At 34.9% G+C, this 27,642-nt stretch overlaps 4 protein-coding genes across 5 annotated transcripts; 3 read left to right on the forward strand and 1 right to left on the reverse strand.

Annotated features, from left to right (window-relative positions):
• Positions 1 to 1,047: 1,047 nt before the first annotated feature.
• LOC114728716 (ultraviolet-B receptor UVR8) lies at positions 1,048 to 7,851 on the forward strand. Of its 2 annotated transcripts, none has more exons than XM_028915654.1 (12): positions 1,048 to 1,340; positions 1,874 to 2,060; positions 2,740 to 2,886; positions 3,482 to 3,563; positions 4,960 to 5,115; positions 5,392 to 5,571; positions 5,971 to 6,042; positions 6,259 to 6,330; positions 6,454 to 6,572; positions 7,033 to 7,121; positions 7,219 to 7,271; positions 7,438 to 7,851. In XM_028915654.1, the coding sequence occupies exons 1-12, from the start codon at positions 1,244 to 1,246 to the stop codon at positions 7,522 to 7,524; spliced, it is 1,341 nt and encodes a 446-aa protein (XP_028771487.1). In that variant the 5' UTR covers positions 1,048 to 1,243; the 3' UTR covers positions 7,525 to 7,851. The 2 variants fall into 2 exon arrangements, with proteins under 2 accessions (XP_028771487.1, XP_028771495.1); XM_028915662.1 differs by having other exon boundaries at positions 5,398 to 5,571.
• A 5,046-nt stretch (positions 7,852 to 12,897) lies between these two features.
• Positions 12,898 to 13,526, forward strand: LOC114728309 (auxilin-related protein 2-like). The gene has a single exon (XM_028915200.1). It carries the CDS (start codon positions 12,927 to 12,929, stop codon positions 13,524 to 13,526), a length of 600 nt encoding a protein of 199 aa, XP_028771033.1. The 5' UTR covers positions 12,898 to 12,926.
• On the forward strand, positions 13,419 to 19,370 carry LOC114727985 (auxilin-related protein 2-like). Its single transcript, XM_028914785.1, has 8 exons — positions 13,419 to 13,563; positions 15,240 to 16,893; positions 16,974 to 17,094; positions 17,206 to 17,303; positions 17,428 to 17,493; positions 17,819 to 17,908; positions 18,501 to 18,677; positions 18,929 to 19,370. The coding sequence occupies exons 2-8, from the start codon at positions 15,349 to 15,351 to the stop codon at positions 18,965 to 18,967; spliced, it is 2,136 nt and encodes a 711-aa protein (XP_028770618.1). The 5' UTR covers positions 13,419 to 13,563; positions 15,240 to 15,348; the 3' UTR covers positions 18,968 to 19,370.
• Positions 19,371 to 20,688: 1,318 nt separating this feature from the next.
• LOC114728372 (amino acid permease 2-like) lies at positions 20,689 to 22,778 on the reverse strand. Its single transcript, XM_028915272.1, has 6 exons — positions 22,715 to 22,778; positions 22,336 to 22,569; positions 22,145 to 22,238; positions 21,803 to 22,017; positions 21,562 to 21,701; positions 20,689 to 21,394 (listed from the first exon to the last, which is right to left on the reverse strand). Exons 2-6 carry the CDS (start codon positions 22,457 to 22,459, stop codon positions 20,738 to 20,740), a joined length of 1,230 nt encoding a protein of 409 aa, XP_028771105.1. The 5' UTR covers positions 22,460 to 22,569; positions 22,715 to 22,778; the 3' UTR covers positions 20,689 to 20,737.
• Positions 22,779 to 27,642: the final 4,864 nt, after the last annotated feature.

Below are 27,642 nucleotides of genomic sequence, written 5' to 3' on the forward strand. Positions count from 1 at the left end.
ACCAATATTTAATATTTTAATGTCATCATTTTTTAATAATTTTAAAGTTCAATGATTAAAAAAATATATTTTTTAAAATTAAGCAATGGAAGACATTATATAAGATCATTGAAAAAAATCTAACACACGCTGACAGGTCAATTGCTGTACAGTCTCATGGCATGAAATTTTCCCCTATTTAATTTCAAGTAAAAAAGACGTAAGTTCAGCTTGGAATAATCTCGCTACTAATATCTGCTTTCTAATTAAAAAAATAATATACTCATACACGTTGGCAAAAACAAAACTCATAATAATTGACACTTCATACTCTTACACTAACCCAAGTTTAATTTGGCAAACAAATATATATTTGATCTTTTACTTTTAGATAAATTTTTATTTTAATGTCTTAATTTTATAAAGGATGTTTTTAGTTTTCTAATTCAAATATAATATTATTGACAAAAAAAGTACTACTAGCATTAAAATTTTAAATCTCTACAAAATATTCGCAAATATTTTCATATTAAATTTAATATTTATAATAACTATGACTGATGAAAAAGATTATTTGAGATTTAAATCTTGTATTCCGAGGTTAACTGCAAATGGCGAGGCATTCATATAATTATAAATATGAGTATTTTACAAATTCAAAGGCAATTACATGAAATTAATTTGAAAATTACGAGTTATTCCCCTGTATAAATTTTGTTAAACAAAATTATATATTCATCAAAAAGTTGTTGAAACAGGATGGGCCAATAAAAAAAAAGGGTCGTTGAAACGGGAGAGTGAGGAGATGACGAAAAAAAGAAAACAAAAAGAAAAGGCGGTAAGAAGCAGAAGGAGCGTGTGGCGGGGAGAAGCTGAAAATTGACGAAGGGCGGCGAAATTAAACCCGACGCCGAAGCACATCCGATTCGCCGGCTGGAGTAAAATGTCCGAACTGATGGGCCCCTCTGCATTCAATGCCGTCGTTGATTCATCACCTGCCTCGCCACCCAATCCTTCTCTCTCTTCTCGATCTGTCTCTGCCTCTAAGCCTAGCCTTCTCCATTGTGAAGAGGTTTTATTGCTCTTCTGAACTCTGTCTTTGCAACGTCCCATCCATTTCACTATTACTCATATCTGGCCACCTATTAATATCTTCATTCTGAGTTTTCTTCTGATCCCACCTAAATTCTATGCCTCTTCCTCTCTCCTCCCTCCTTCTGGCCTTCGCGAATTTCTCCTTGTCCTCATTCCTCAACCACTCAACATGATGGTGCAAGAGGAAGTCATGACTGATGTCACTGTTCCTCCTCGAACCGTGCTTTTGATATCCGCCGGTGCTAGCCATTCCGTTGCCCTACTCTGTAAGCGCCGACTTCTTACTTCTTTCTCCTTTTTAAACTAAGAATTTTATTGTACCTCCATGTGGGGGGGATCGTTTTGGAAGTTTATGAAAGCTGAAATCATTTTGACTGTTTGACATGACCCCAAAATTATGTTTTGGCGCATTGGCATTGACTCCAACTTCTGGATAGTGGCTTAACGAGGCGTTCATTGTTGCCTCTCCTGGGAATACCTTACTGTTTGGATAAGATAACCCACTTGATTTACCCACATCTCTGTTTTATAACCAATCAATTGCGGTAGATCAATTGTAGACAAGATTTCAAGTTTATGCTTTGATTTCTCCTTGAGCAGCAGCAAGAGCCGAGAACTGCATTTGTTCTCAAAATTCAAAAAAATACGCTGTGAATATATCAGCTACAAAATAAACATCTGCTAGCTTCGTCATTCTTCCCTTTCTATTTTCATGACATCCTTGCTGTAAATGATTTGTAATTTTCTTCACTTGGGTCTTTGTTAAACTGACGGCTTGCTCATTGTCGATCCTTCACAGCTGGAAATGTTGTTTGCTCATGGGGACGGGGAGAGGATGGGCAATTGGGCCATGGTGATGCTGAGGATCGGCTTTTCCCTACACAACTGAGTTCATTGGATGGCCAAGAGATAGTATCTGTTACTTGCGGAGCTGACCATACGATTGCGTATTCAGAGTCCCGCACGGAAGTGTTTAGCTGGGGATGGTCTGCTCTCTATCTTTTAATTAGTTTTCTAAAACGTTGACCTTCTTAAAACAGAAAACTGACGTTCCCTAGAAATGCAATTTTTTTTACCCTTGGCTAGCGTGTGTTGTCATCAATTGTACTAAAAATGGAATCAAAACTAGTTTGACCGTGCAATGATTTATCAACTGCTGCAGCCCTATTGTGATACTTGCACTTTAATCAATCGTCAATAGTATGTATAGAATTGTCAGTAATATCTATCTAAAAATGAATATCACAAAGTTCATATTTTGGAAGAGAAGGATAGCATCCGAATTCCTAAAATGAAACATAGCTAGGAGATTTCTCAACACAAGGGCTGAAAAATGATATTGTTGGTTAACTGACTGATGGAGAAAGTTGCCATGCTTTAGGGCTCTCTGACCACTATGTACGAGGTGATTCCTGCATATGATAGGCAAAAGTCGAGTTTGATTTGTGTGGCACTGAAAAGTTGGACACATGCTGTCATATTGTATGAAAAGTCATAATATCAAGTGTTTGGGGGTTTCTTTTATCACTTGCAACTACTGAAAAACATTGGATCTCATCAAGAGGACTTCTTTCTTCTGTGGTTTATCTGTCAATTGGGTGACATCAGCACTGTTTGGTTTATATGAACAGTTGTAAGCAGCTTCTGCTTTTTCTAATTTTTCAGGGGTGACTTTGGAAGGTTGGGTCACGGTAATTCTAGTGACTTGTTCACTCCTCTTCCAATTAAAGCGTTGCAGGGTCTAAGGATAAAGCAAATTGCTTGTGGCGACAGCCATTGTTTGGCAGTTACCATGGAAGGCGAGGTGCAGAGGTGAGCAGTTCTTGCTTAAAATTTGGTCATTATTCATTTTTTGGTTCTAACCTCTTTACCAGTTTCAAGTTGTTTTTATTTGGTCAATAAAGTTTGAGTTGCATAATTAAGTGTATTGATTGAAACTGAAAATTACATCTCTGTGAGTTGCTTTGCAACATGAGCTGAATCTTATGATTCATGTTTTAAATTTCATCATCTCGTGTTTTTCTCCTCATCTGAATGGAAATTTTGACTAAAAACTGTGGAGGAAGAATCAAAGTTCTTCCGGTTCAGCTTATATTGGTGTCTATGCCCATCTCCAGCAACTCCTGTATTTTATTATTCTGTCCTTGTCTTCTGTCTCTTAGGAGAATTTTTTAAGGAACTATTTATGATTAGAACCTGTGAAGCAATACGCTTTATGGAACATTTGTCTTCTTTACCTCCATAGATAGAATTCCTTCTCCATTTTTTCTTGAATTTGATTTGAGAGCATATCAACCAAACTTTTGATTATTAAAGACAAATGTTTTCATCTATTGCTACAATTGTCGTCATATTTTACAATAATTCGCCTATTTGGAGGTTCTTGACTTTACTCTCCTTGTTGAAGTTGGGGGCGAAATCAGAATGGTCAACTTGGACTTGGCACCGCAGAAGACTCTCTTGTGCCACAAAAAATTCAAACATTTCAGGTACTGCTTTCAGTGTTATATGCGTAGAGTGCGTGTAATAAAACATTCAGTCGGTGAGCATCAATATACAATGTGAAGATGCATGCACTAAAGCCTTAATACACTAAGGATCTGTTTGGATTGGCGGTGAAAAAAGCAGTTATTTCTAATATGACTTTTAGAAAAGTAAGATCAGGTAAAAGTTAAATTGAATAAGGTGAATTGTGTTTGGATTGGAGTTTAAAAAAGTTAGTTTGTAAAAGTGAGATTGGTAAAAGGTTGTTTGGATTATGATTGAGTAAAAGTAAGTTTGTTTGAGTAAAAGAAATGGGACCCACATTTTGTCTTTCTCTCTCCACTTTTCCAACTCTCTAAGCTATAATTTTTAGCTTTTGGCTTAAGTATGTGATTTTGGCATAAGCTCTTAATTTTTTAAGTTCTTCCAAACACACTCAAACACATTAAAAGCCAAAAGCCACTTAAACGTGGCTCCGAACAGGCACTAAATTGCTCACGTCCACCTCTTTCCAAGTCAACATAAAAGATTACCTCTTTATTTTGATTAATGTTTATGCCTTTCAAGAGCTTAATCAGTGATGAACTGTTTTTAATGACTGTTTATTTTTAGCATGGAGTGGTTTCAATGGTTTAATAGTCACAGTTAACCATTTTTAACCATATTTTTTACCCTACCAGAACATATTGAATGGTTTCTTAGACGTGAATAATAATGTTCTAGGCAGTTGGCATGCCTCGTGCTGCATAGTGAGAAAATTAGTACCTGATTTGTACTGTTAATGATAAAGGTGCAATATAGAATTATAGAGGTGGAAGTTATTCAGCCTGTAAACAATATGACCATTTAGTAGATGGTGTTTTGTTGTGTTGTCTCACACCTGAGCTTATAAAACGTAAACAAGTGGCTCTTATCTGTATTGACTCAGATATGAGTTTGCTATCCTCAGAAAAACAATATCCAGAAAAGGGATTGCAAGGTGAAATAGGTTTGTTAATATCATTTTATTCTTGCGTTTATTTGGTAGTAAGCAGAAGTATGCATTCAACAACTTATTGCAGGCAACAGCAGTTTTGATGTCAGCATCTTCTCCATCCTTCAAGCCGGCTTTTTTTCTTTCTCTATTGAGTAGAAACCACTGGATTGAATTTTTCACTAAAAAATCGTGGAGTTGAATCATTGGGATTATGTCTAACTTGTCAACTACCCTCCAGCAAAAGCATTAGTGGATGTTGCACATTTTGTAAGCAGTGCTGATAACGAGGAAAACAACAACAATAATAAAACTTTTGTTGAGCGAAAATTTTTGAAAGATCTTAATATCTGCACCTTCTATCTCATTTCTCAGCAGAAAATTGTGGATATTTATACACACAAGTGTGAAATTTTTCATTGTTGTAGGGAGTACCTATCAAAATGGTTGCTGCTGGTGCGGAACATAGTGTAGCGGTCACTGAACATGGGGAACTATTTGGATGGGGTTGGGGACGATATGGAAACTTGGGATTGGGAGACAGATTTGATCGTTTGTTGCCTGAAAAAGTTTCTTCTGTTCATGTATGTCCTCACATCATCTCATCCTTCCAGATTAGACTATGATGATTGTGGCCATATTTTGAATGATACATGATTTTATCCAGTGCTTGATTCCTGATAACGTTTTACTCGCAATGTGAAACAGAAGATGACGTATTTCAAGGCTTCTTAACAGTGTTTTGTAGGTTGACTTGAAAAGTATTTAGCATGCCTCCATACTAGTAGATGGAAAATATTGCTCTATACAGTACTTATTTTTGTCCCTAATTGCCCATTGCTTGTCTTTCTGTTTGAAAGTTGCAGGGTGACAAGATGGTCATCGTTGCTTGTGGTTGGCGGCACACAATATCTGTTTCTTCTTCTGGAGGACTGTACACATATGGGTGGAGTAAATATGGCCAACTAGGACACGGTGATTTTGAGGACCACCTCGTGCCCCACAAGCTTCAGGCCTTGAGCGATAAATTTATTTCTCAGGTTGCCCCTAGACCATGTTCCCACGTATTATCCTTTTTGGGATTTTCTTACTTCATGGAAATTTAAGTGGTTCGAAAGATCTGAGTTCTCTATCATCAAAAAAAGAAAAAAAAAGCCATCTAAGTTCTCCTCACTCCTCTTTAGTTGGTCCTCTGTTCCCTGAGTCCCAATTAGAAGCCGGATTTGTTTGGAATGGAGTACACTGCGGCTAAGTCTCATCTAGTAAATAACAGCTTCATTGTGTGGTGTCACACTAATTCAGATTATATTCCTCTATTCTTTTAAAAGAGAAATTGATCAAACAGAATCTTCTGCAATTGTAGGAGCAATATTTTTGGTGTTTGGCATTTTGATTATAGTTGGTTGCCTGTTATGAAATTTTTTCCCAAATTCTTTCAGATATCAGGTGGTTGGAGGCACAGTATGGCGATAACATCTGGTGGACAACTTTATGGCTGGGGTTGGAATAAGGTTGGTGACAACATTTTATTCTTCTCCTATTTTGCTATATTTTGTATTATACTTGTTGCTTTAATAATAATTGGCAACTTATCAGGGCAGAGATGGCATAATATAAACGATACTCCTTTCCTAAGAAAGTAGTTCCAAGTGTTGTATTCCCTCGTACACTATGACACATATTTCATTTGTCGATGTTTTTGACTTTTTGCATTTCTCTAAATGCAGTTTGGACAGGTGGGAGTGGGTGACAATGTTGATCATTGCTCTCCTGTACCAGTGGAATTTCCCCCTGACCAGGTACTTTCTTGAGACTGCAACGCCCTGCCTCCCTGCCCTACGCCAAAGTAATAAAAAATGGGTGTAAAAAACCTTGATGCATATATTTTTTTTTTCTCTTTTTATTTTTGTTTGTCTTGGCAGAAAGTAGTTCAGATCTCATGCGGATGGAGACACACTGTTGCTGTTACTGATAGACGAAATGTATATTCTTGGGGAAGAGGCACAAATGGACAACTTGGACATGGCGAAACTGTTGACCGGTAATTGCGTGTGTACCTGAATAATTTTGTTGAGACCATCGAATTGTCTATAGTAGGCAATTTGCAAGCTCCTCTTGCTTCGGTTTTAAAAGGAACTGTTTGAAGCAATTGATTTATGATGGTGTAATTAATTGGTTCACAAAGTTCCTTTATCCTGTGCACACTTGAATGATTAGATTTTTCAAATCAATTAGGAAGAGGCTCCTTGATGTTCACTGATGCCCTTAATCTGTTGAGACTTATAAAGGGTCATGAAATCCTTGATGATCGACGTTGACCTTGTGTAGCTACCATCTTGGCGTTTCCTACTTAATGAAATCCTTGCTTTTAGTTAACATGGTTGGATATTTTGATGCAGTGAAATAATGATTCTTTGTACGTTTAGCCCTATAAGCATTGGAGATTATATTGCATCTCGTCATTAATCCTGAGTTATGAATGTCATCTTCGGAATTTGCAGGAATGTACCTAAAATTATTGAGCTCTTGAGTGTTGATGGGTCTTGTGGGCAACTTATAGAATCATCCTCAAAGGCTGACCCGTTATCTGGTGCGTTGTTCATTGCGTCACTTTTTACAATAATTAATTTTGACCTTTGTCATCTTACTGTTTTTCAAATCAATCTGCATTATGGTGGGCTGTACAGGGAGAACTTGGGTCTCACCATCAGAGAGATATGCAGTTGTTCCGGATGAAACTGTGAGTTTCTTGTGTTGGTATTCAAATATACTGTAGTTCAGGGCAAGCTAGAATATATTTAGATTTTTCGCTTAGTTCAGGAAAATGTGAGCCTTAAAATGACTTTTTGTATCACGAGAAGATCAGAAAGCAGATAAAATTGCTGCTGACTTTTATGATTTGGTAGGTTTCTGGACAAACTGGTGGTTCAGGGAGGAGCGATGGGCTTGATGCAAGCGTCCCTGAAACTGACGCCAAACGGGTTCGACATTGAGTGCTAAATTTTCAACAGATGAGGAGAATGTATTGTGCAGCTCTACTTCCCACACCACTCCATGAGAATCATCATATGCCACTAAGTACTAGATATTTAGCTTTGATGATGAACCATGATGGTTGTAAATTGAAGCCATGCTTTAATGAATGTTGCGTTTGGTCTTCTTCTTCTGTGTCTAGTTATTAGGGAATACTACATTTAGCTTAGCTTGGTTTAATCTACTTTTCAATGTGTTATTAGGATGATGTGTTTTGCTTGGTCATTGCACTGGATTTATTTGGGAGACTCCCACTCAAGTCGAAGGCATGACCAATTAGCCGTGAATCCGCTGCCTTAACTTCATTGAGAATGATCTTTATATTATGTTGGGATTGATGGGGATTCGGGTTTGGGACTGAATCCATTATTCAGATACATATAGAATTATGGATTTGGATCAAATCCAAATCTCAAAAAATAAAGCTAACCTTAATTAGATTTACCATATGTTTGGATATTCTTAGAAGTATTTTTTAAAAACGTTTTTCTGCAAATTGAAACAAATTTTTTCACGTATTTACTTCGCATATTATAAAATTACTTCTAAAACTATAATTTGGTTTCTATTCAAATACTCTCAAAAATATTTTTCTTCTGTCTTATTTGGGCATATTCTATGAAGCCCTGTTAAAGAAAAAGGTAAAAGGCAACAAAACAAAAACTTCAAATTATGAATGAAAAAAAATTAAAATCCCTTTTCATTTTACGAAGTTGGATGGATTGTTGGTAAGATCAGGAAAAGTGGAAATTTGCATTTATATTACGACTTGAAACTTTAGCTTATGGCTACTGTGGGTTAGTGTTTGCTTGGAGCTATTTAAAGTTAAAACAAAATTGCTCTTATCTACTTATCTCATTTATTTTATTATAAATATATAGCTCCAGTGCTACTGCCAACGTAAAAAAATCTCGTAATGAAGTAATATGTAAAGCCTGTTTTACTCCGATGATTCTTTTGGAGCGATATCTGACTTTTTGTAAGATAACCCAAAAAAAAAAAAACCTAATGAGTCTACTTTGAGTTTTTAGGACTACTGAAAAATTGTAATGGTTAATTTGATTAATTACTAAATAAAAGTTGTTATCAAGTGATCAAACAATACCATCAATTAAACCAAAAAAAAAAAAACAGAGCAAGGAATAAGGAACAAGATTCTCACTTTTATAAATCAGGTTGGTTAGCATGACAGATTGGCAAACTTTTGACTTTTGCTCAGTGGACTTGCATTAGGATTTCAAGTTATGCCAAGAAGAACGGGCAAAGTGACAATCATGCATCTCAAAAAGAATCATCTTAATTTTTGCCTTCATCATTGATTCTTTAAAAAAAAAAAGTATGAGAATCATCATTAAAAAAACTTCTTCCCTCTTAGATTTATCATCATGATCGATCTCTATAATATCACGATGCAATCTCAAGGCTCCAAAAATATAATCTCCAATAAATTATAGATATTTTTAAATTTATGCAAAAGATTGTATATATTTTTCAAAAAACAGAAAATTCTTCTGAATTTTATGAAAAGTATATGAATTTTTATATTTTAAAATGCATTAAAACCATTTGAAAATAAAAATAACTTTGTGTAATTTACTCATTGTTTTAATAACCCCTTTTCCAAACATGGTTTAATAATTTTGCTGAGTAAGACTGTTGATGGAACATGAAATGTCTCCCAACACCTAATGATGGAAAATGACGAATCAATAATGATTGATCACCCAATATTTCCCCCAACAAATCACCCGATTTCTTTTTAAACCCTTTTTGTAATATCATCAGATTCTAATTATCCTAAATTAACATTTTTGTTGAATAATAAAACTTTTTAAAATTTTGACCAAAAAAATAAAAATAAAAAATTTTAAAAAATCAACTTGAATTGATGTAAGTGATAAAGGTTCCCCTTCCCCCCCCCCAAAAAAAAACAAGTCATTGAAAATTTAATTCCTAACTTTGTTGGGGGTTTATCTTTTACTCTTATTTAGTAGCTAAAAAAAAATCTTGTACTCTTTTTATCTTAAGAAAAATTAGTTTTTTCAACACTTATAGGTAACCAGGGAACTATATTAATTACTGTCGATATTGATTACCATACACTAGCTCTAGTCTTTAATATAATAGTTTATTTAACTTTTACTTGGGTCCTAAATATAAAACCCCAATATACTTTATCTATCATATTTATCTATTTTTTAAGGTAGTCCTTTTAATAATGTTAGTTTTAACCAATACACTTAATTAGCAAGGATATATTAGGAAATATAACATCTATTTATTACGAATAACTAACTTAACTGGTTTTCTTAATTTATCCAAATTAGTTAAAGAGCTTTTATATTAAGAATTAGAAATAGTATTTTTTCCCCTAAATTGGTTTGATTGTTATTGTAATTTTTTTAAAAAAGAAATTCAGCTGCTACCATAATTAAGAAATACGAGAGATCTTGGTCCTACAAGGTTAAAGACAATTTTAGTAATGATGAAAGATTAAATTAAATGGCCTAATTAACAAGATTTTAAAAACTGGATTGGATTTGCCGGTTTGATCGGTTGAACCAAAATTGGAAATTGGTTTAACTTGAAGAAGTGCAAGACCGGTCACACAGTCAATATTTTTTGGGTTAAAGTATACTTTTAGTCCTTTAATTTTACACAATGTTTTATTTTTTTGTCAAAGGACCAAATGCATACTTTAGCCTTGTTTTTTTTTTTTTTCATTTTTCTTAATGTTAAAAAATTTAAATCATATTTCTAAACTATAGTTTATGCACATATTCACCTTGTAAGCATTAAAAAAGAAAACTAGTGAAAAAATGCAGAAAAATATGTATATCTATCTATTATTAAACTATAACTTTTAAAATAATTATGTCCGTTATACAAGTATTACATATAATAATGATTTATTTTTATTTTTAAATTATAAGATATTCATTAATTTTCTTAAGTTACATATTTAAAAATCAATAATACTCTTTTTCTAAATTGAAGAGAGTATAACCTCTCATCTTCTCGCCTTCTAATTTTTATATATTAATAAAATATTTATTGATAAAAAACAAAGAATTATTTAAGCAATCCTATAAATTTAATTTTGTAAAATAGTATTTTATAAAACACTATAACTTTAATGTCATTTTTAACAGTAAAATTAAAAATATAGTATTAACTTAAACATGGTAAATCTGATCACAATTCAACCATTGACCCTTAAGTTATTGTTTTACCCAATTCGATAGCAATTTTTGAAACCTTAGTAATTAAGTATACGCTCAATAATACAATGCCCTAATGTGAATTGCGGAGCGTGGCGGTAACGTTGAGACTTCATATTATTTAATTTCGTTTGCTGTTGCTGGCCATTTTTGCTCTAGTAATGGTGTAGCATCCCAAGATAAGTTTCTTCTTGTCCTCTATATTTTTAATTTGATTTATAAATATGTTTATTATTTTTGTTATGAATAAAAATATATTCAAATGAAGCTACTTACTTTCTCCAATTAACTATATTGATCCATCTGTGAATGAAAATTCCTTATTTCAAATCTACAGTTAAATATACCCCCTCTAGCTGAAAATGTTTAAAATATAGGATAAACTTTATAAATTTATGTTATCAATAAATTAGTTAAAATTAGCTTAATGTTATGAAATTAACCAACAATGAAAGTAGATTGGAGAAGAGAAGTAGACAAGAAAATGAGATAATAATATTGTATTCCTTCACTTGCATTACAATACAATAGCATGCCTTATTTATAGGTATAGTTTTACACATAAGTTACATTTGTACTTAAATAATAGATAGTGAGCAATAAACCATATGAATATGAGTGGGGGGAATTACAAGATTAAAGGCATAGTGGAAAGGTAATGGAGTAGTGGAAGATTAATGCCTAGTGAAAGTAGTGGGAGTTGATGATAAAGTTGAGAGAAAGAGGAAGAAGAAGAAGAGGATATGGACATCCACATGTTATAATATTCATAACTAAAACAATAAATACATAAGACATTTTTTTTAATATATGCCCTTATTAATAAAAAAAAGAGAGTAAAAAACGCAATATATAAATTAATTAAAGAGAAAAGAGAATATATCTTAAGGTTAAAATTTAAAAAAACTCATTTTTTTTTGACCAGCAATTTAAAAAAACTCATTAAATGATTAGATAAAATTTACTTTTATCTTATAAAAAAAAAAACTAAGCAGTTCTAACAAAATTTAACTTATATTTTGATTGTGAGGGAGCAATAGCTAAAGAATTTTTTGGGAAAGATGAGTATGCGTTGGTAAGAGCTACGTAAGACTTGAGGAGTCCTTTTTTTCCTTCATACTTTTTGTTATGTTTGTAAAGCTAATTAGTTCATTTAGAACCATGCTTTGCGTTGTCCAAGAAAACAATTTAGAATCATGCTTGAATAGTTAGTTTAAAGTGACACCCTTGTGCACTAAAAAATTTAAAAATCTAAAGGAAAAATTGATCAAAAGCATTTGGCTAGAAAATTAATTGGACACTAGCATCTGAATTTTTTTTTAAGAACAATAGTACAACTTATTTTCAACTATGTGTAAGACAAAATATTTACACATAAATAAAATTATATTGTACTGAGTTATAAAGAGCTGTACGCTGAAAATGAATTATATCATTGAAAACCCTAGATCCTTAGATGTTTTTACACAGTTAATTTTCTTAACAGGAAGTTTTGACTAATTTTTTATAATGCAAATGTTGCAGATTTAAAAATTAATGGACTTTTTTTGAGCTGAAACCATAGTTTAGATTTAAAGATACTTACCGTGCATGTGGTAAGACTCAGATCCCAAAAAAAAAAGATTGAGACAAAATAAAGGAGAAAGAAGCTTAAAGTGTCGTGCATGTTCTGGCCTCTGCATGTCATTTAAAAATAATCTTACATTTCCTTTTGTCTGAAATATAAAAATTCAAATTTCATTTCAATAGGCTGAGGAATTTAAATAAGCTTTTTTTTTTTTTAAGAACGAAAATTCTCTAATAACAGCCAGCCAAGACAAAAGCCAAGGACAATGAGAGAGGCACGAAGCAAGGCCTTGGGGAAAATAGTTTTATTTTATTTTATTTTAAAATTTCTGACTGGTTCAGGCTTCTCAATTTTCTCGTGTCATCTCAGTCCATCGCAAGGCTTGAACCCCAGGCTCTTCCTCCTACGCTGCCACCGAGATCTCTGCTTCTTCTCTTCCCAGTGATTGATCTCTCTCCTATTGCTGAATTTATTTAGCGCTATACTCCCTGTTAGATCCTCTCTCGATATCTTATTTTCCCAAAATTTTGCGTTTACGAAACCCCAAATTCGCCGGAATTATTAAGTAATCATAATGAACGATCTCGACGGTCTCTTAGCTGCCGATTTCGGGTTCAAACCGCAGGGCAAAGCGGCCCCAATGGCTGCATCCAAAGGATCTTCGAATGCCCCCAATAGTAGAAGCCTCAACTTCGATTTGGGATCCCGCGGTGCATCCCGATCCACTGGTAGCTTTGATTCTTTCGGTGGTAATTTTATGGATGATGGTGATTCGCCGTTTAGATCGTCGGGTAATCAGAAGAATCAAGATACTGGTGGTTTCGATGATCTGTTGGGGGGCTCTGCGAGATACTCGAGCAAATCGGAGAGTCGCGGAGCTGATGCGTCGTTCAATTTAGATTCCATGTATCCTGGGTCCAGCGATTTTGGTTCCAAGTCTATGAACCCCCCTGTGTATGACAAACCTGTCTATGACGATGACATTTTCGTCGGCGTCCCGGGGTTAAAAAGCTCGTCTACAGCTAATTATGATGATGTTTTTGCATCGGTATCTTCGGCCCAGAAAGAAGTAGTAGCGCATTGGATGATCTTCTGGGTGGGTTCGGTCAGTCTAGGCATGATGAGAAGAGATCGGAGAAGGATGACAAAAATAATCAAGATTTTGACGGTTTGATTCCTGGATTTGATGGAAGTGGAATCCATAGTGAAAGGTACGGTAACAACTTTATTCTTCAGTTACTGAGATGAGATTCTATGTTCATTAGCATGTTGATATATCGGCCTGAAAATGTAAAATATTCGTGTTACCATGTGCTCGTCTGTCTGTCTATTGCCGTTAAAAGCGTACATTAAGCTGTATTTTAGATACATAATTCTACTTAGTGATCAAGTATGCCGTGATTTTGTTGCTTTTTAGCGTGTACCCATTCAGTCCAGTGTCTCAGAGAACCAAATGCCAAAAGATCGTCATTCTAATTTTCAGAGGCATACACAGAAAAAAAGAATAAAAAAAAACCAATTAATCCACTGGAATTGTTAAATTCTTCTGATGGAAGCTTTTACATGTGACAATTTCTTTCTATCCGATGATATGTTAATATTGTCAATTGTGCATAATAATAACAGATTTTCTTAATGCTTTTGATGAGATATTAATCCTTAAACACAGTTGGGGAAGGAAGTTTTTCTGTAGTAAACGTCTGTATCATGATTCAGTTTCAATTCATGTTTCCAACTGGATGGTTTGCAGTCCTTCCTGAAATGTTTGACGATCATGTATTACATTGAGATTACTTAATAGCAGCTTCTCCTCATGAAGGCTCTTAGAGCATTCTTCTATATTTATCCCCTTGAATATGAAAATCCACCGCTATGCATGCTGAACATGTTGAAAATTCTTTGTCTGCTAGTTATTACTGCAATTCGATGAGGAATTAGGATCCCTAAATTTGATTTATCAATGTCTCAAGGGATTTACAATTTTTTACTGATTATGTGTTTATTATGCCTGTCTGAAGTTTTAGTTGTTTGGATTTGTTACTTGAAGGTCGTTAAACTGGAATAGGCCCATGGGGCTGCTCTATGGGACCTTGTTTTGCTGACTATATGACCCTTTTCTGTGAAGTGTGAACATTCTGTTTGGGAGTGAGATATTTACTTGGGTGATTCTAGGAGCTCACTGTTTTAATCACGCAATTAATGTTGATATATTTTGAAGTTATATGTGTACATGCATATGGATTTTTACATTATATGTGGTCGAAATATAATGTCTGCACAACTTTGATCTTTGCCATGATCTATCCGGCAGATATTTGAATCAAAGAGCCCTAAATAACTTGGAATAAAGACATCACGATTCACCCTTGTATTTATGATTATGTGATTAACTGAAAGTAGTGCTGTAAGTGCAAGTTATTTGGATGCTTATGATGTTATTGCTTTGACGTTGCCAAGAGTGGACAGGATGATAGTAAAATACCATTAAAAGGAATGGCTTTGTTGGTGGCTTCTGAAATGAGAATATCATAATCTCTTTTCTTTCTTCAACATAATAAGGAACTCCTCATCTAGGAAAACTGGTTACATTTTTATTTGATATAAGTAATGTGATATAACTTATATCAAACACTCGAGAATATCTTTCTTCAATTTTGTTTACCATTAATAAGTGCAATGCCATGTATCAATTCGGACTGAAAAGGCTGAATTTATGCAGAAGTAAAACCTGCAGTGCCATGTTTAAGTTGAATAAATTGTTAAATACAGGTAACATTTATCGCTACCCCGTTTTGATGACTGGTTTGTTGTGGTTGTTATGGAATTTTGTATTTTAACATATTGATTGACATATCACCATAACTTTTATGCGTTGCCCTATTCACAGGCCTGCTCCTGATATTGGTTTCTCCTCAGAGCAAACTACCACGGAATCTAAAACAACCTCCAGTGTGACAGATGATCCTTTCAAAGTATTTGAATCAGCTTCAACCCCAATGGAGTCTGCAGGCCACTTTACTGATCCTTTGGAAGAAATTGGTAAATTTAGTAGTTCCAGAAGCACACAAAATGATAGTTCTTCAAATTCTAATGGCAGAGTATATGATGATATTGATCCCTTCGATGGGCTTGGAAAATCAGTACCTGCATTCTCATCAGAGAGAAATAACAGAAAGGATACCAGTCCTCCAAAGACTAATGCAAGCTCAGGTTGGGCTGGAGACAAAGAACCAGATGAGAAATCTTCTGTGAAGAGTCCTGAGAGACACTCACAAAACAAGTTTCCTGTTGGCCATGATTGGGGATTTCCACAGACACCCTTTGATGGGCCTACATATTCATCATCTGATTCTAGTAAACCAGTTGGCCAACGGGCTTCTTCCCCTTCATATGATAATGATGGTTTTAAAGAGGCCAATATTCAGACGGACACTTCTCCAGAATTTGAAGAAAATTTGGAATCATTTAATGATGTGTGGCTGACAGTATCTGAGATTCCTCTTTTTACACAACCAACGGCTGCTCCCCCACCTTCAAGACCTCCTCCTCCAAGACCTGTACAAGTTTCTAAATCAGGATCTGCCAATGCTAGAAGGAAAGCTAGTGAATTTTCATCTTTTCCTAGTTCCACTGGATTCTCCCAGGGTCCCAAGTCTTCTGCTGCAGCAAGAGTTTCCTCTACATCTCCGTTTGATGAACATGAGGATTTTGCTGCAGACGGGACTTATAATTATGATGATGAGCATGAAGGTGGTGTTCCTGATGAAGAATTAGAGATGAATTCAGCTGCTGCTGCTATGAAGGAGGCTATGGATAGGGCTGAAGCCAAATTCAGGCATGCAAAGGAAGTTAGGGAGAGAGAGAGTACCAAGGCTGCCAGAAGCAGAGAAGCTGGGCCATTTGAGAGAGATGAGAGAGCTGTGCAGGAAGAGAGAGAGAAACAGGAAAAGCTAGATCGTGAACGACAGCAAAGAGAGAGGGAGGAAAGAGAGAAAAGAAGACTTGAAAGGGAAAAGGAGGAGAAAGAAAGAGAGAAACAGCGACGTGAGAGGGAAAGAGAAATGGCAAGACAGGCTGTAGAAAGAGCTACAAGAGAAGCACGTGAAAGAGCAGCTGCTGAAGCTCGTCAAAGAGCTGAGAGGGCAGCTGTTGGAAAAGCTAATGCTGAAGCTCGAGAGCGAGCTGAAAGGGCTGCCGTTCAGAGAGCGCAAGCTGAGGCCCGTGAAAGAGCTGCTGCTGAGGCAAGGGAAAGGGCTGAAAGAGCTGCTGCAGAAGCAAGGGAAAGAGCTGAAGCAAAGGAGAGGGAAGCACGGGATAGAGCAGCTGCGAGGGCTGAAGCTGAATCACGAGCTAGAGCAGAACGTGCTGCTGTGGAAAGGGCTGCTGCTGAGGCAAGAGAAAGGGCTGCTGCTGAGGCACGAGAAAGGGCTGCAGCTGCTGCAAGGATGAATCAACAAAAGAATGAAAATGATCTTGAATCTTTCTTTGGCATGGGTACAAGAGCTAGCAGCGCTCCAAGGCCTCCTAGGGCTAGCTCTTCAGTGAGAACCTGTTTCTGTGAAACTTTATCTGATACTACTGCAAGTTTAGATATTAATATTTTGAACATGGACTTTTTCAGGATTCTTTATTTGATACCCAATTTCAGGCAGATACAAGGAAATCAACTGGGGCATCTACGAGCATGAAGAAAGCATCATCGTCAGTTAATATTGTTGATGACCTTTCCTCAATTTTTGGAGGTAGTTTTAACATTTTTATTGTGATGTTTATTGATGTGGCAGTGTTTTGAATTCTTGTGTCATGTCTTGATTACTTGGTTCTTATCGAACCCTCTCTTTCATGGGATACAGCTGCTCCATCATCAGGAGAGTTTCAAGATATTGAAGGGGAAAGTGAAGAAAGAAGAAGAGCCAGGTTGGAGCGCCACCAGAGGACTCAGGAGCGAGCAGTATGTGTTCCTTTAGTTTTTCTGTTAGATATCTTCATTTTTGTTTGAAAGAAAGGAGAGGTAAGGTAGACAGGGTCTTTTTTACATGTTTGTTGATGTAATGCCTGCTGTCCTTTTATGCTAGGCAAAAGCATTGGCTGAGAAGAATCAGCGAGACTTGCAAACACAAAGAGAGCAAGCTGAGAGACATGTAAGTAGTCCCTCGCAGGCCTTAGGATCTATTATATGAATGTGTACCTGTGTTATTTTCAAATTAGAAAATTATTTTCCGATACACTGCGTTTCTTTGCCCAATCAATCTACTATTTTTTTGGTTGAAAATCCACCATGTGTTTACCTGTATGTACTTAATGATAGTGCATATTCTATTTTAATGTTTATTATTCCGAGTCGTGTCAATGCTTCTTTCATCAGGTTTTGCAAGCTGGTGATAATATCAAGATTTTAGTTTTTTTTTTTTTTTTTGGTTGGTGAAAATTTTAGTTGTCCTTAATTTTACCATGAATTGATTGCAGAGGCTTGCTGAAACGTTGGATTTTGAAATTAAGCGGTGGGCTGCAGGAAAAGAGGGGAACTTGCGTGCTTTGCTCTCCACTTTACAATATGTATGTACTTAACATATGGATTTTTGATAGTTCAGTTCCCTCCGGTAGCAATTTCCAATCATATTGGTTGCTAAGAAACTATAGCAATTCTTGTTATTTCTCATTGATTATACCCTGCACATCTTAAGTAAGCTTGCATAAAGAGATCATTGTATTAATTGATTGGAGAAATAATAGAGAATGATTATTCTCCTTGATAGAAACGCCAATTCCTTTATAAGAGTTGAGGACCTGTATCTACACGTCAAAGGCTAAGGGAATTTACAATTGTGCCCCTAGAGCTAAGAGCAAAGTACAACTGTATTCTTAGAACTTATTCTATTTACAACAGAGTCTATAAATAAAATTCGACAAGGAACTTTTAACACCTTGTGATCATGTACTTGTTATTGACTGTAAATCCAGTGGAAACAAGACAACATTCTTGTTTTGAAAAGTTTTTTATTGCATCTGGAAAAGTTTCCTTGATTTTTGAAAGAAAAAAATGGTATCAGGTAATTGTGTTTTTAAAGTGGTATTGTAATTTTCAATTGGTTTTTATTTTACAAGTTGTGCGAACTTGCATTGACTTGTTTTCTACGTGAATGGTTAGGTGCTTTGGCCTGAATGTGGTTGGCAGCCAGTTTCTTTGACTGATTTGATCACAGCCGCGTCAGTTAAAAAAGCTTATAGGAAAGCCACATTATGCATCCATCCTGATAAGGTGCAGCAGAAGGGTGCCAATTTACAACAGAAATATGTTGCAGAGAAGGTGTTTGATCTACTCAAGGTACTGCGGTCCATTGCATAGTTTACCACTTTTTGATGTTTTAATCTTTGATTTCTTATTAAACAAGGAATTTAGTAACCAGCGGCATGAATATGTGGCAGAGTAAGCCATTTTATATCCCTTAGTGGCTTTGCTTGCTGGTCAGACAGGGAAAACAAAAGGGTTGGGGGGTGGACGCTAATTTGTATGTTTTTGTTTTTTTTAATGTGATGATGTCATCCTTGCCTTAAAAGTTTGATAATTTGGAACAGGAAGCATGGAATAAGTTCAATTCAGAGGAGCTTTTCTAATTTCTGATGAGCTTAGCGAGTTGAAAGAAATTTGTTCACGGGGACATCCGTTTTATCAGCCGCCTCCCTCATTGCATGGGTGTGGATTGAGGTTCAAGTGAGCAAGTTTTCAAAATATTGCTTCCGTCCGTGACGGTTGGCTGAGGGAGAGTTGACGTTGTTCCAGGGGGTTGTTACTTTGGGGTTTCCACACCTGTTTATGAATGTGGCATGTCCTGTTAAGATGTAAAATATCGTTGTGGGGATCCCTCTTCATGTCAATTTTATTCATTTATCTAAGTGAGGGCTCATGAGTGGTCTGTTTTTTTTTTTTTTTTGGTCTGTCCATTTGATTACTTGTGATATATAATACGATTTATTCAATATATATACATACACCCCATCCAGTGGATTGAGATCAAAATGTGGGAGCACGCACTTCACGTTCTTCACGCAAGCCTTCCAGCATATGCATCCAAATTCTGAACTTGATATTATCGGTGGTGTTCATTAAATAATGTTCCCTAGTGTCTGGCTCAATGTTACCCACATGCTAGTTTGTATCCTCTACCACATTACTGAAACAAGTCACTGTCAACTTTGTAACAAAAGTGCTTATTCAAGTGAATGATAGCCCACATTTGGTATAGTCATCATATGTTAGAACCTTGAACTTCCATCTTGCCCTGTGAACAAAGAGACTTTGAAGCCGGCATGTGGTATCGATATTGAATACCTTGCATATAATGAGAGTCTCGTTGGCTTCATGTAACTAAGCATGCTTGATAATTTCTGGTAGTGACGAGTAAGTACTGCATGTTCATTATTTCTAAGTTAGGAATCAGAAATGTTAAATATCAAAATTTCCAGGCATGTCTCACAATTATGAGATGAAGAATCTTCATGTTTTTCTCTTTCTTCTTCTCATATTCTGTTGGTCATACTCGTGGCAAGCACGTGATAGCCTTTAATTATACAAGTCTTCAAGAAGGATGTGGTGGAGTCGTTGATGGCTTCGGCTCTTTGCCCTTTTTCCCAGTCTCAAACTGAAAATAAGTTAAAATATTCAGAAAAATTAAATACAGAACTTAGACAGGTGGGCTAAGATATTTCGAGTTTTCAAGGCCTAGCAGGAGCAGAACGCGCTTTTTTTTTTCTCTCTCTCTTTTTTTTAATACAAAGAGGTAAAACAAACTCTAATAACCAGGAAATTTCACAGTAGAAGAACCTCAAAACGAGTTCAGCATTTCTTTTTATAGTAGAAATTTCAAGGTAATTATCAACAAACTATTAGTTGAGATGGTAAGTGATCTTGTCCTCATCAGAAAGAGAACACAAATTTAAAGCTTGAGAAGTGCCCTTGTGGAGGGGTATTTAATCTTAACACTCTCGTCTTAACAGAGATTAATCTTAAACCCAAAGTGAGTTGAGGATACTCTGGATTATTAAAAAAAAAAAAGAAAAAAGAAAGTTCAAGTAATTCCGTCAAACACCCTGATATCTTTTAAGATCTAAGGTAATAGTACTACCTTCAGACCTATAAGCTGCTAGCTAGTATAACATAACATATTCGTACCTGGTTCTATAAGGATATCCTGGAGCTAATTATCAGATTCGAAATGATTACATATACGACATATTGTAATCACAATTAATTAAATATATGGGAGCCAGTAATTATAATATATAACTCAAATACACTTCTGATGATGATCAAAGGTAGAGCTTTCATATTGCTTGGATATTACGCAACACAGTACATGACACAAACAAAAAGGGATATATAATCACTCAATAGTTAGATTGGAATGGCTTGTATTTCTTGAGGTCAAGCAAAACACCAGCCAGTGATCCAACAACAGCCACAATGGACACAACCAGACACGCCATGCTCAGGATCTGCATACAAACCCACCTCCCACTCCATTTTCTTATCTTCTTCTGTCGAATATACATTTCCACCGGAAAATACACAGTCAGAGGCCAAAACCCTAACGCCCCCATGATCCCCACAACGTCGTTGAAGAACGGAAGCAACATGGAGACCAACGTGGTGAGCACCACAAAACACGTCCTCGAAACCAACCTGAACAGATTCAGATTGTAAGGAGCAAAACCAGGAAGTAATGGGATTTTGAATTCTTTGTTCAAGACTTGGTTTCCGGGAAATCTCTGTGAGGCTTGTTTCTCGATGAAGGCGAAGATGGGTTGAGAGAAAACTTGGTAAGCTCCAACGAGGTGGACGGCTATGGCGACGTTGGCAACGTCGAGAAGCCAAAAGGGGTTGGAGAAAGCAAAGTCAGTGAGGAGATTGGGAGGCGATTTGTCTCCGAGAGCAGCATAGCCCATGCAGCCACATAACATGTAGAACGTTGTGGTCACTGCGATACTTATCCTTGTCGCTTTCTTCATTGATTTTGCTTCTGATGGTGGAGACCTTATGGTGTCCTACATATATAAGTTCAGAAGATTGTTATTATAATATATTTATTATTGTTCTTTATTAGGTAATTTTTTTTTTGGATGTAGGATTTTTTACATATAAATTTAGCCTTTTTTTTGGGGTAAATTTTGATAGTTATTGTTTTAAGTTTAAAGGAAAAGAGGATATATACCTGAATTTCAATGAGGACAACAGCATATGAGTAAGCAAAGGCTATATCACCAAGAGCTTGGGAACTCCTCCATATTTTCTGGGTTTGAGTCACAGTCCCTATGCTTATTCCTGTGAGGCTGCCCTTAATCTTACCACTTTCTGCTCAATAAAATCCAAAATAATAAGTAAACAATTGTTGTAATAATGAAGGAAGCATATATATATATAAATATATATAATTCAATATAATAATTAACTACCTGCCACTTTGGCAAGTCCAAGAGAGAGGCCAATGGTGGAATAGGTAAAAGACATGATTGCAGCAACTATAGAGAGCCACCAAATTTGATCAAAGTCTGGTATTTGAGACAGAAATATCTGAATTACCCCAAAACCTATCATGTAGGGATTGCTTGACATGTTGCATCCCTTTTCCATGCCATTCTCATGCAAACAATTTGACCTTTTGATTGCCCTGTCTCCCCAAAAAAAATCACCAATTAACGTTAATCAAACAATATTATCTTACCTAATAATAAGTTCACTACTGATATAAACACTGATATCTACGTTTGGTAACAACAATATAATATAGAACTCACTTCATGCTGATTGAAGCTGCGATTGTGTATCCTATTGCAACACCCACAAGATTCAGATACTGAAATATCCCACACAACCTCGTATTAACTCCACCTGCACGTATCAAACATAAACATTAATCATATCATCAAAGGACTTCTACGAAAATTAACTAAATATATTAAAGGAGAAGTATACAATAGGTAGGTACCTAGAATGGAAGCGACAGCGTCCATGTAGGTGTAGTTCCTCTTGCCAGAAACGGCGTCGTGGACACGATAACAATCAGAAAGCAAGGAAGAAGTATAGAGAGTAACGAAGGAGAACAAGAGCATTATAGAAGGACCGGCGATCCAGCCGAGCTGAGCTACGGCCCACGCTAAGGATAACACACCAGATCCTATCACCGCCGTTATTATGTGCGAACTCGCCGTCCATGCTGTTCCTGCAATCTCATCAACATCGTCAATTCAGTATCTTCAGCTTTGATCCATTGTTATAGGCACAATAACGTTCCTCTGTGTGTGTGTGTGTTTCTTTTTTTTTTTTTTGTGGGAAAGACCAAAACGTAGGAGATCAGATGTACGTACCAGTTCGTTTAGGACGGCCGTCGTCGTCAAAGGATTTAGAGGGGTCCTCGATGTCGTCGAAAGCTTGACGTTCGGTAGGTTGTTTGGAGCCATATATGTATATGTATATAAATAAGTATGTATCTTTGATGAAACACTCAACAAAGAGTCTCTTGATGATCTTGACACAAAGGGGGCGAATGCATGTGTGGGTATTTATACACAGCTGGTGGTCTTTAACTTGTTGGGTTCAATATCCTTAATAAGCCATTCAATTGTAAAAGTGTTATCTTTTTTAGTAAAAGATATATATAAATAATTTAAAAAAGGACTGAAGTGGTTTGAAGGCTCCACATGAATACACACCCAGATATATATGGGTTTTGGTCAAGATGCCCATCAAAGGCACGAAAGAATAGAGTTTTTTTTTTTTTGGCAACCACGAAAGAATATAGTTATAATATATATATATATATATATATATATGCTAATTCACCTTCCTTATCACTGATTGGCCTCTTCAAAAACATTATTACGTGAACTAATGAATTAGTGCTATGGGTACATATCTCTGTTCATGATGCAAGAGAAAAAGAAAGTGCGTGCTCTTGAAACTTACAAGCTTTGTTAATTGGCCAGCTTTACTGCTACTTGTATGCAGAGTTGCAGACAACTTGCCTTTTCTAACCAAAAAAAGATTGGCAAAAAAAAAAAAAGTGAAGAAACAACTTCGTTATTATATTATATTATACTCCTGGTCTTTAATATAATATCTATTTAACTAATTTGATTAGATTAAGAAAGTTAGGTAAGTTAGTTAATTATAAAAAATGTGACATATTTTTTCTAAAACACCATAATTATTTTTCTTAATATCTTCTCTCTCTCTTCTACTTGATTATAGTAAAGAAAATATCCATAAGGGAAATTATAAAAAATTAATAAATATGAGAAATAGGTATTATATGTAGGACTAAAATTAACTTACAATTAGGTCATATATTAGGAACTAGAGGAGTAGTTTGTTTAGCTGCATGCTTGACCCAGCAGTTCTCTTTCCTTTAAGTTCTTGTACATGTTGCCCGCAATGAAAGAAGAAAACTGTGTCAGGCTGTTATCATTATTAATGGCAAATGAAAATAAATTTAGGTTCAAGAAATTATTAGTCAAACACCAAGTCCCACATATTATGAGTAATAATTATGTACGTAAGCATGCCAATTTCATTTCACAATTGACAAGAATATTCAACGATCGAACAGAGACGAATACTATTGGCAATTCATGTTGTTGTTATATACTACTTCCGGTCATTAATATAAAATCCTGTTTAACTTTTATTTTGGTCCTAAATATAAAACCCCAATCCATTTTGTCTATCATATTTATACTTTTTTTTTTTCAAAGTAGCCATTCTAACAATGATAATTCTAGTTAATACACTTGATTAACAAAGATATTTTAGGAAAGACAATACCTATTTAGGGCAAATAACTAACTCAACTTACTTCCTTAATCCCTTCAAATTAGTCAACTGGCTTTTATAATTAGGACCGGAGGCAGTATAAACTACTTGGTAAGCTAATGGTGATTGAGTTATCTGAATTAGATCAAGTGAAGATTTCAAGTCATTCAAATCTCTAAGATGGAGGGTTTGATTTGGACACAGCTTAAAGAAAAGAAGTTCTAATTTAGGGGTAGAAGAGCTTGGGCGTTATTTTGTACAAATTCCAAATTATGCGAACCCAAATAACATACTCCTCCGGTCCTTAATATAAGATATATTTAACTAATTTGGTTAGTTTAATGAAGTTAGGTAAGTTAATTAATTTTAAAAAATATGATATGTTTTTCTTAAAACATCATAATCATTTTTCTTAATATCCTCTCTCCTTCTTCTACTTGATTATGGTTGAGGGAGTATCCATAGGGGTAATTTAGAAAAAAAATTAATAAATATGAGAAATAGATATTATATTTAAGATCAAAATTAACTCAACAATTAAGTCTTATATTAAGAACCAGAGAAGTATTAATTTTTTTTTGGTTTATTGTACTCCTCAATCTATATATCATCTCAATTGCATTAATGTGAAAATTAAGGGAGAAGAGGATGAAGCCACAGAAAGTGGGGGGCATTGAAGCTTTTGACCTGGCGATTTGAGTGGTGGGGTGCTCACACACACACACACACACATATCTATCTATATGTGCAAGAATCATGATAAAGAATTAATATGAATATATATGCTATAAACATCCAATCAGATTCACACATAAGATGATGATTCCCCTGTTTTAGAGTCTCCCCGGAATTCACACACGCAAACGGCTTTCGGAAAAGAAATCAAAATGCAAAGAGCCACATGAAATTGAGGCTAATAGCAAAATATAGAAAGGTATAAATAGGTTTATGTCAGAAATTAAAGCTCGCGCCTCGGACACATAGGAGCTCTCACTTCTTATTATTCTCTTATACCAACATCGATCGCTTGTTGATATTTTTATTTATTTAATTAATGTGCATGAAACTTGCCCATTATATACCAAACTAGTCTCAGCTTAATTTACCTTTTTAAGTAACAATTAGGTATCAAAGATTTTGTTATCAAAAGAGGGATATTCATTAACTGAGTGTGGGTGGATTCAGTGCTTGCCACTAGTAAGCTATCTGAAAAGAACAATTTCAATTTTAATAATAATGTGCGCGCGCGCACATATGTAAAAGCTCAAGTGGCATCTGTTACGTGTCTGTTTATATTTTATATACTACCTCTGGTCTTTAATACAAGATCCTGTTTGACTTTTATTTTGGTCCTAAATATAAGATCTCAATCCACTTTGTCTCTCATATTTATACTTTTTTTTTCTAAAGTAGCTCTTCTAATAATAAGAGTTCTAGTCAATACACTTGATTAGTAAGAATATTTTAAGAAAGATAACACATATTTATGACAAATAACTAACTCAACTTACTTCCTTAATCTCCTCAAATTAGTCAACCGGCTCTTATAATTAGGACCGGAGGTAGTGTGTGTGTGTGTGTAAACATGAGCCCTTTCTAACTATACAGGATTCGGGTTCATGGTTTATTAGCAGCAGTTAAAACAAATATCTCCTACTCACATAACTGATGTGAAATCATGTAGTTAAATTAGTGTTTTTGCATTAGTGAACGGAGCTAAATAATTAATTTATAGACATTAAAGAATTAGTTAAATTAGTTATTTGTAGTATATGTGTATTGGTGTCTTTGTACCTTCTTTAATTTAAACTTTATATGTAATCAATAAGGATGGTTTGGAAATAAAATTATAAATTTAAAAGATAAAATGAATTGAGGTTTTGTATTTAATTAAAATCAAATCATCAAAATAAATATCCCAATCAACTCTTATATTAAACTTGTTATAAAGTGTATAAATATCTGTAGATTTTTAGTGGAAATGGAAATGTTAAGTCAGTGAGATTGGACCAATTGAAACCTTAATTAGGACTGCACTAAATCTGTTATTACCAGTCATATATACCCTTCAAATTAAACCTTCCTTCCATATATAGCTCTCTCGCTTTTATCCCATTAATATATTTATATTTGTGGAAGCCCAGCTAGCATTAAATTAAAGATCATGTACACAACAAATCGTTGCTTAAGAAAATGCCACTAAATAACTTATCTTTTAGCCAACTTAATCTCTTCTCACATATGCTAATATGATTGGTTAATCAGTTCAAGTGGCTTATCTCGAACCACACTTGACTGCCTGCTTTTCTCCCATTATATATATTATATTATACTTACACCTCTCTGGACATATATGTAATTTGCCTTTTCAAATGAAAAAGAATCTAGCCCATCCATGGCCAAGCTGTTCAAATATGTAATTATTGTTAGTTAACTATATATACACACTTATTACTACTTAATTATCTTGGCCTAGCTAATTAATCCAATCATGGATGCCGTTCTGCACTAAATTAAAGGAATAACATATATATACCCAACTTTCAACTTGAAGGAATGTGAGTGGTTGGTTATATCCTTATATCCGTCCCCTCCCAAACGTACGTTTATTAAAATCTTCTTCATCACCTTGCACATTAAACAACACATCGACGGATTTCTGTCCAAGCCGGGAAAAAATGACTCATCTTGATCGGAAGAGTAGGCTGCATAAAGCAGATTTATCTAATCATAGTTGCTTTGGGCATCAAACGAGAGGCCTTTTTCTCTTATGAACTTACCTCCAGTCATAAATATAAGATATAATTTATAGTATAATTTGTATTATAAACTAAATCTTATATTTAGGATCAGATATTTAGGAAAACTCAAGGTTTTATCCACACGGGTTTTCTTAATAGTTAGATGTGGTGAGCTTCATAAGGGTTTTAATTTAAAGAATCTCTCTCATCATTCAAACAAAAAGAGGAAAAAATTTACAAAAAAAATTGATACTACTAAATCTTAATTTCTACAAAAATATCTTGTTATTTGTAAGTTTAATATTATAAAAAACTTATTAAAGTGTTGTTACCAAAACTGATTTAAGATTTAATAATTTTAAAAAAAAATTTGTGGGATTCTTAAAAAAGAGCTTTTTATTCGAATCCTTAATTAATTGTACCAACTTATCTTTGTAGATTTTCACTAGTTTTGATTTAAAATATATAACATTACATGCGGCTCTTAGTTATACTTTATAATTTTAATTCCTTTATCTTTCTACACGCTATAAACAATAAATTAATGCACTTGATGAACTTCATCAAAAGCCAGCTTAATTAAAAAGGCAATAAAGATTTCTGTATCCAACTAATTGGATCTTCTAGAGACCCAACTAAGATCTCCATGAGCATCAATGTGTCTTCGAAGATTGCAGATGATCAGAGAGCACTTCTCATATATGCTTCAATCTCTTCTAAATAATTCCGGTCAAAAAAAAAAT

Source organism: Neltuma alba, unplaced genomic scaffold (assembly GCF_004799145.2).
Source record: "Neltuma alba isolate B1F8T4 unplaced genomic scaffold, ASM479914v2 tig00002446_pilon, whole genome shotgun sequence".
Classification (NCBI taxonomy): domain Eukaryota; kingdom Viridiplantae; phylum Streptophyta; class Magnoliopsida; order Fabales; family Fabaceae; genus Neltuma; species Neltuma alba.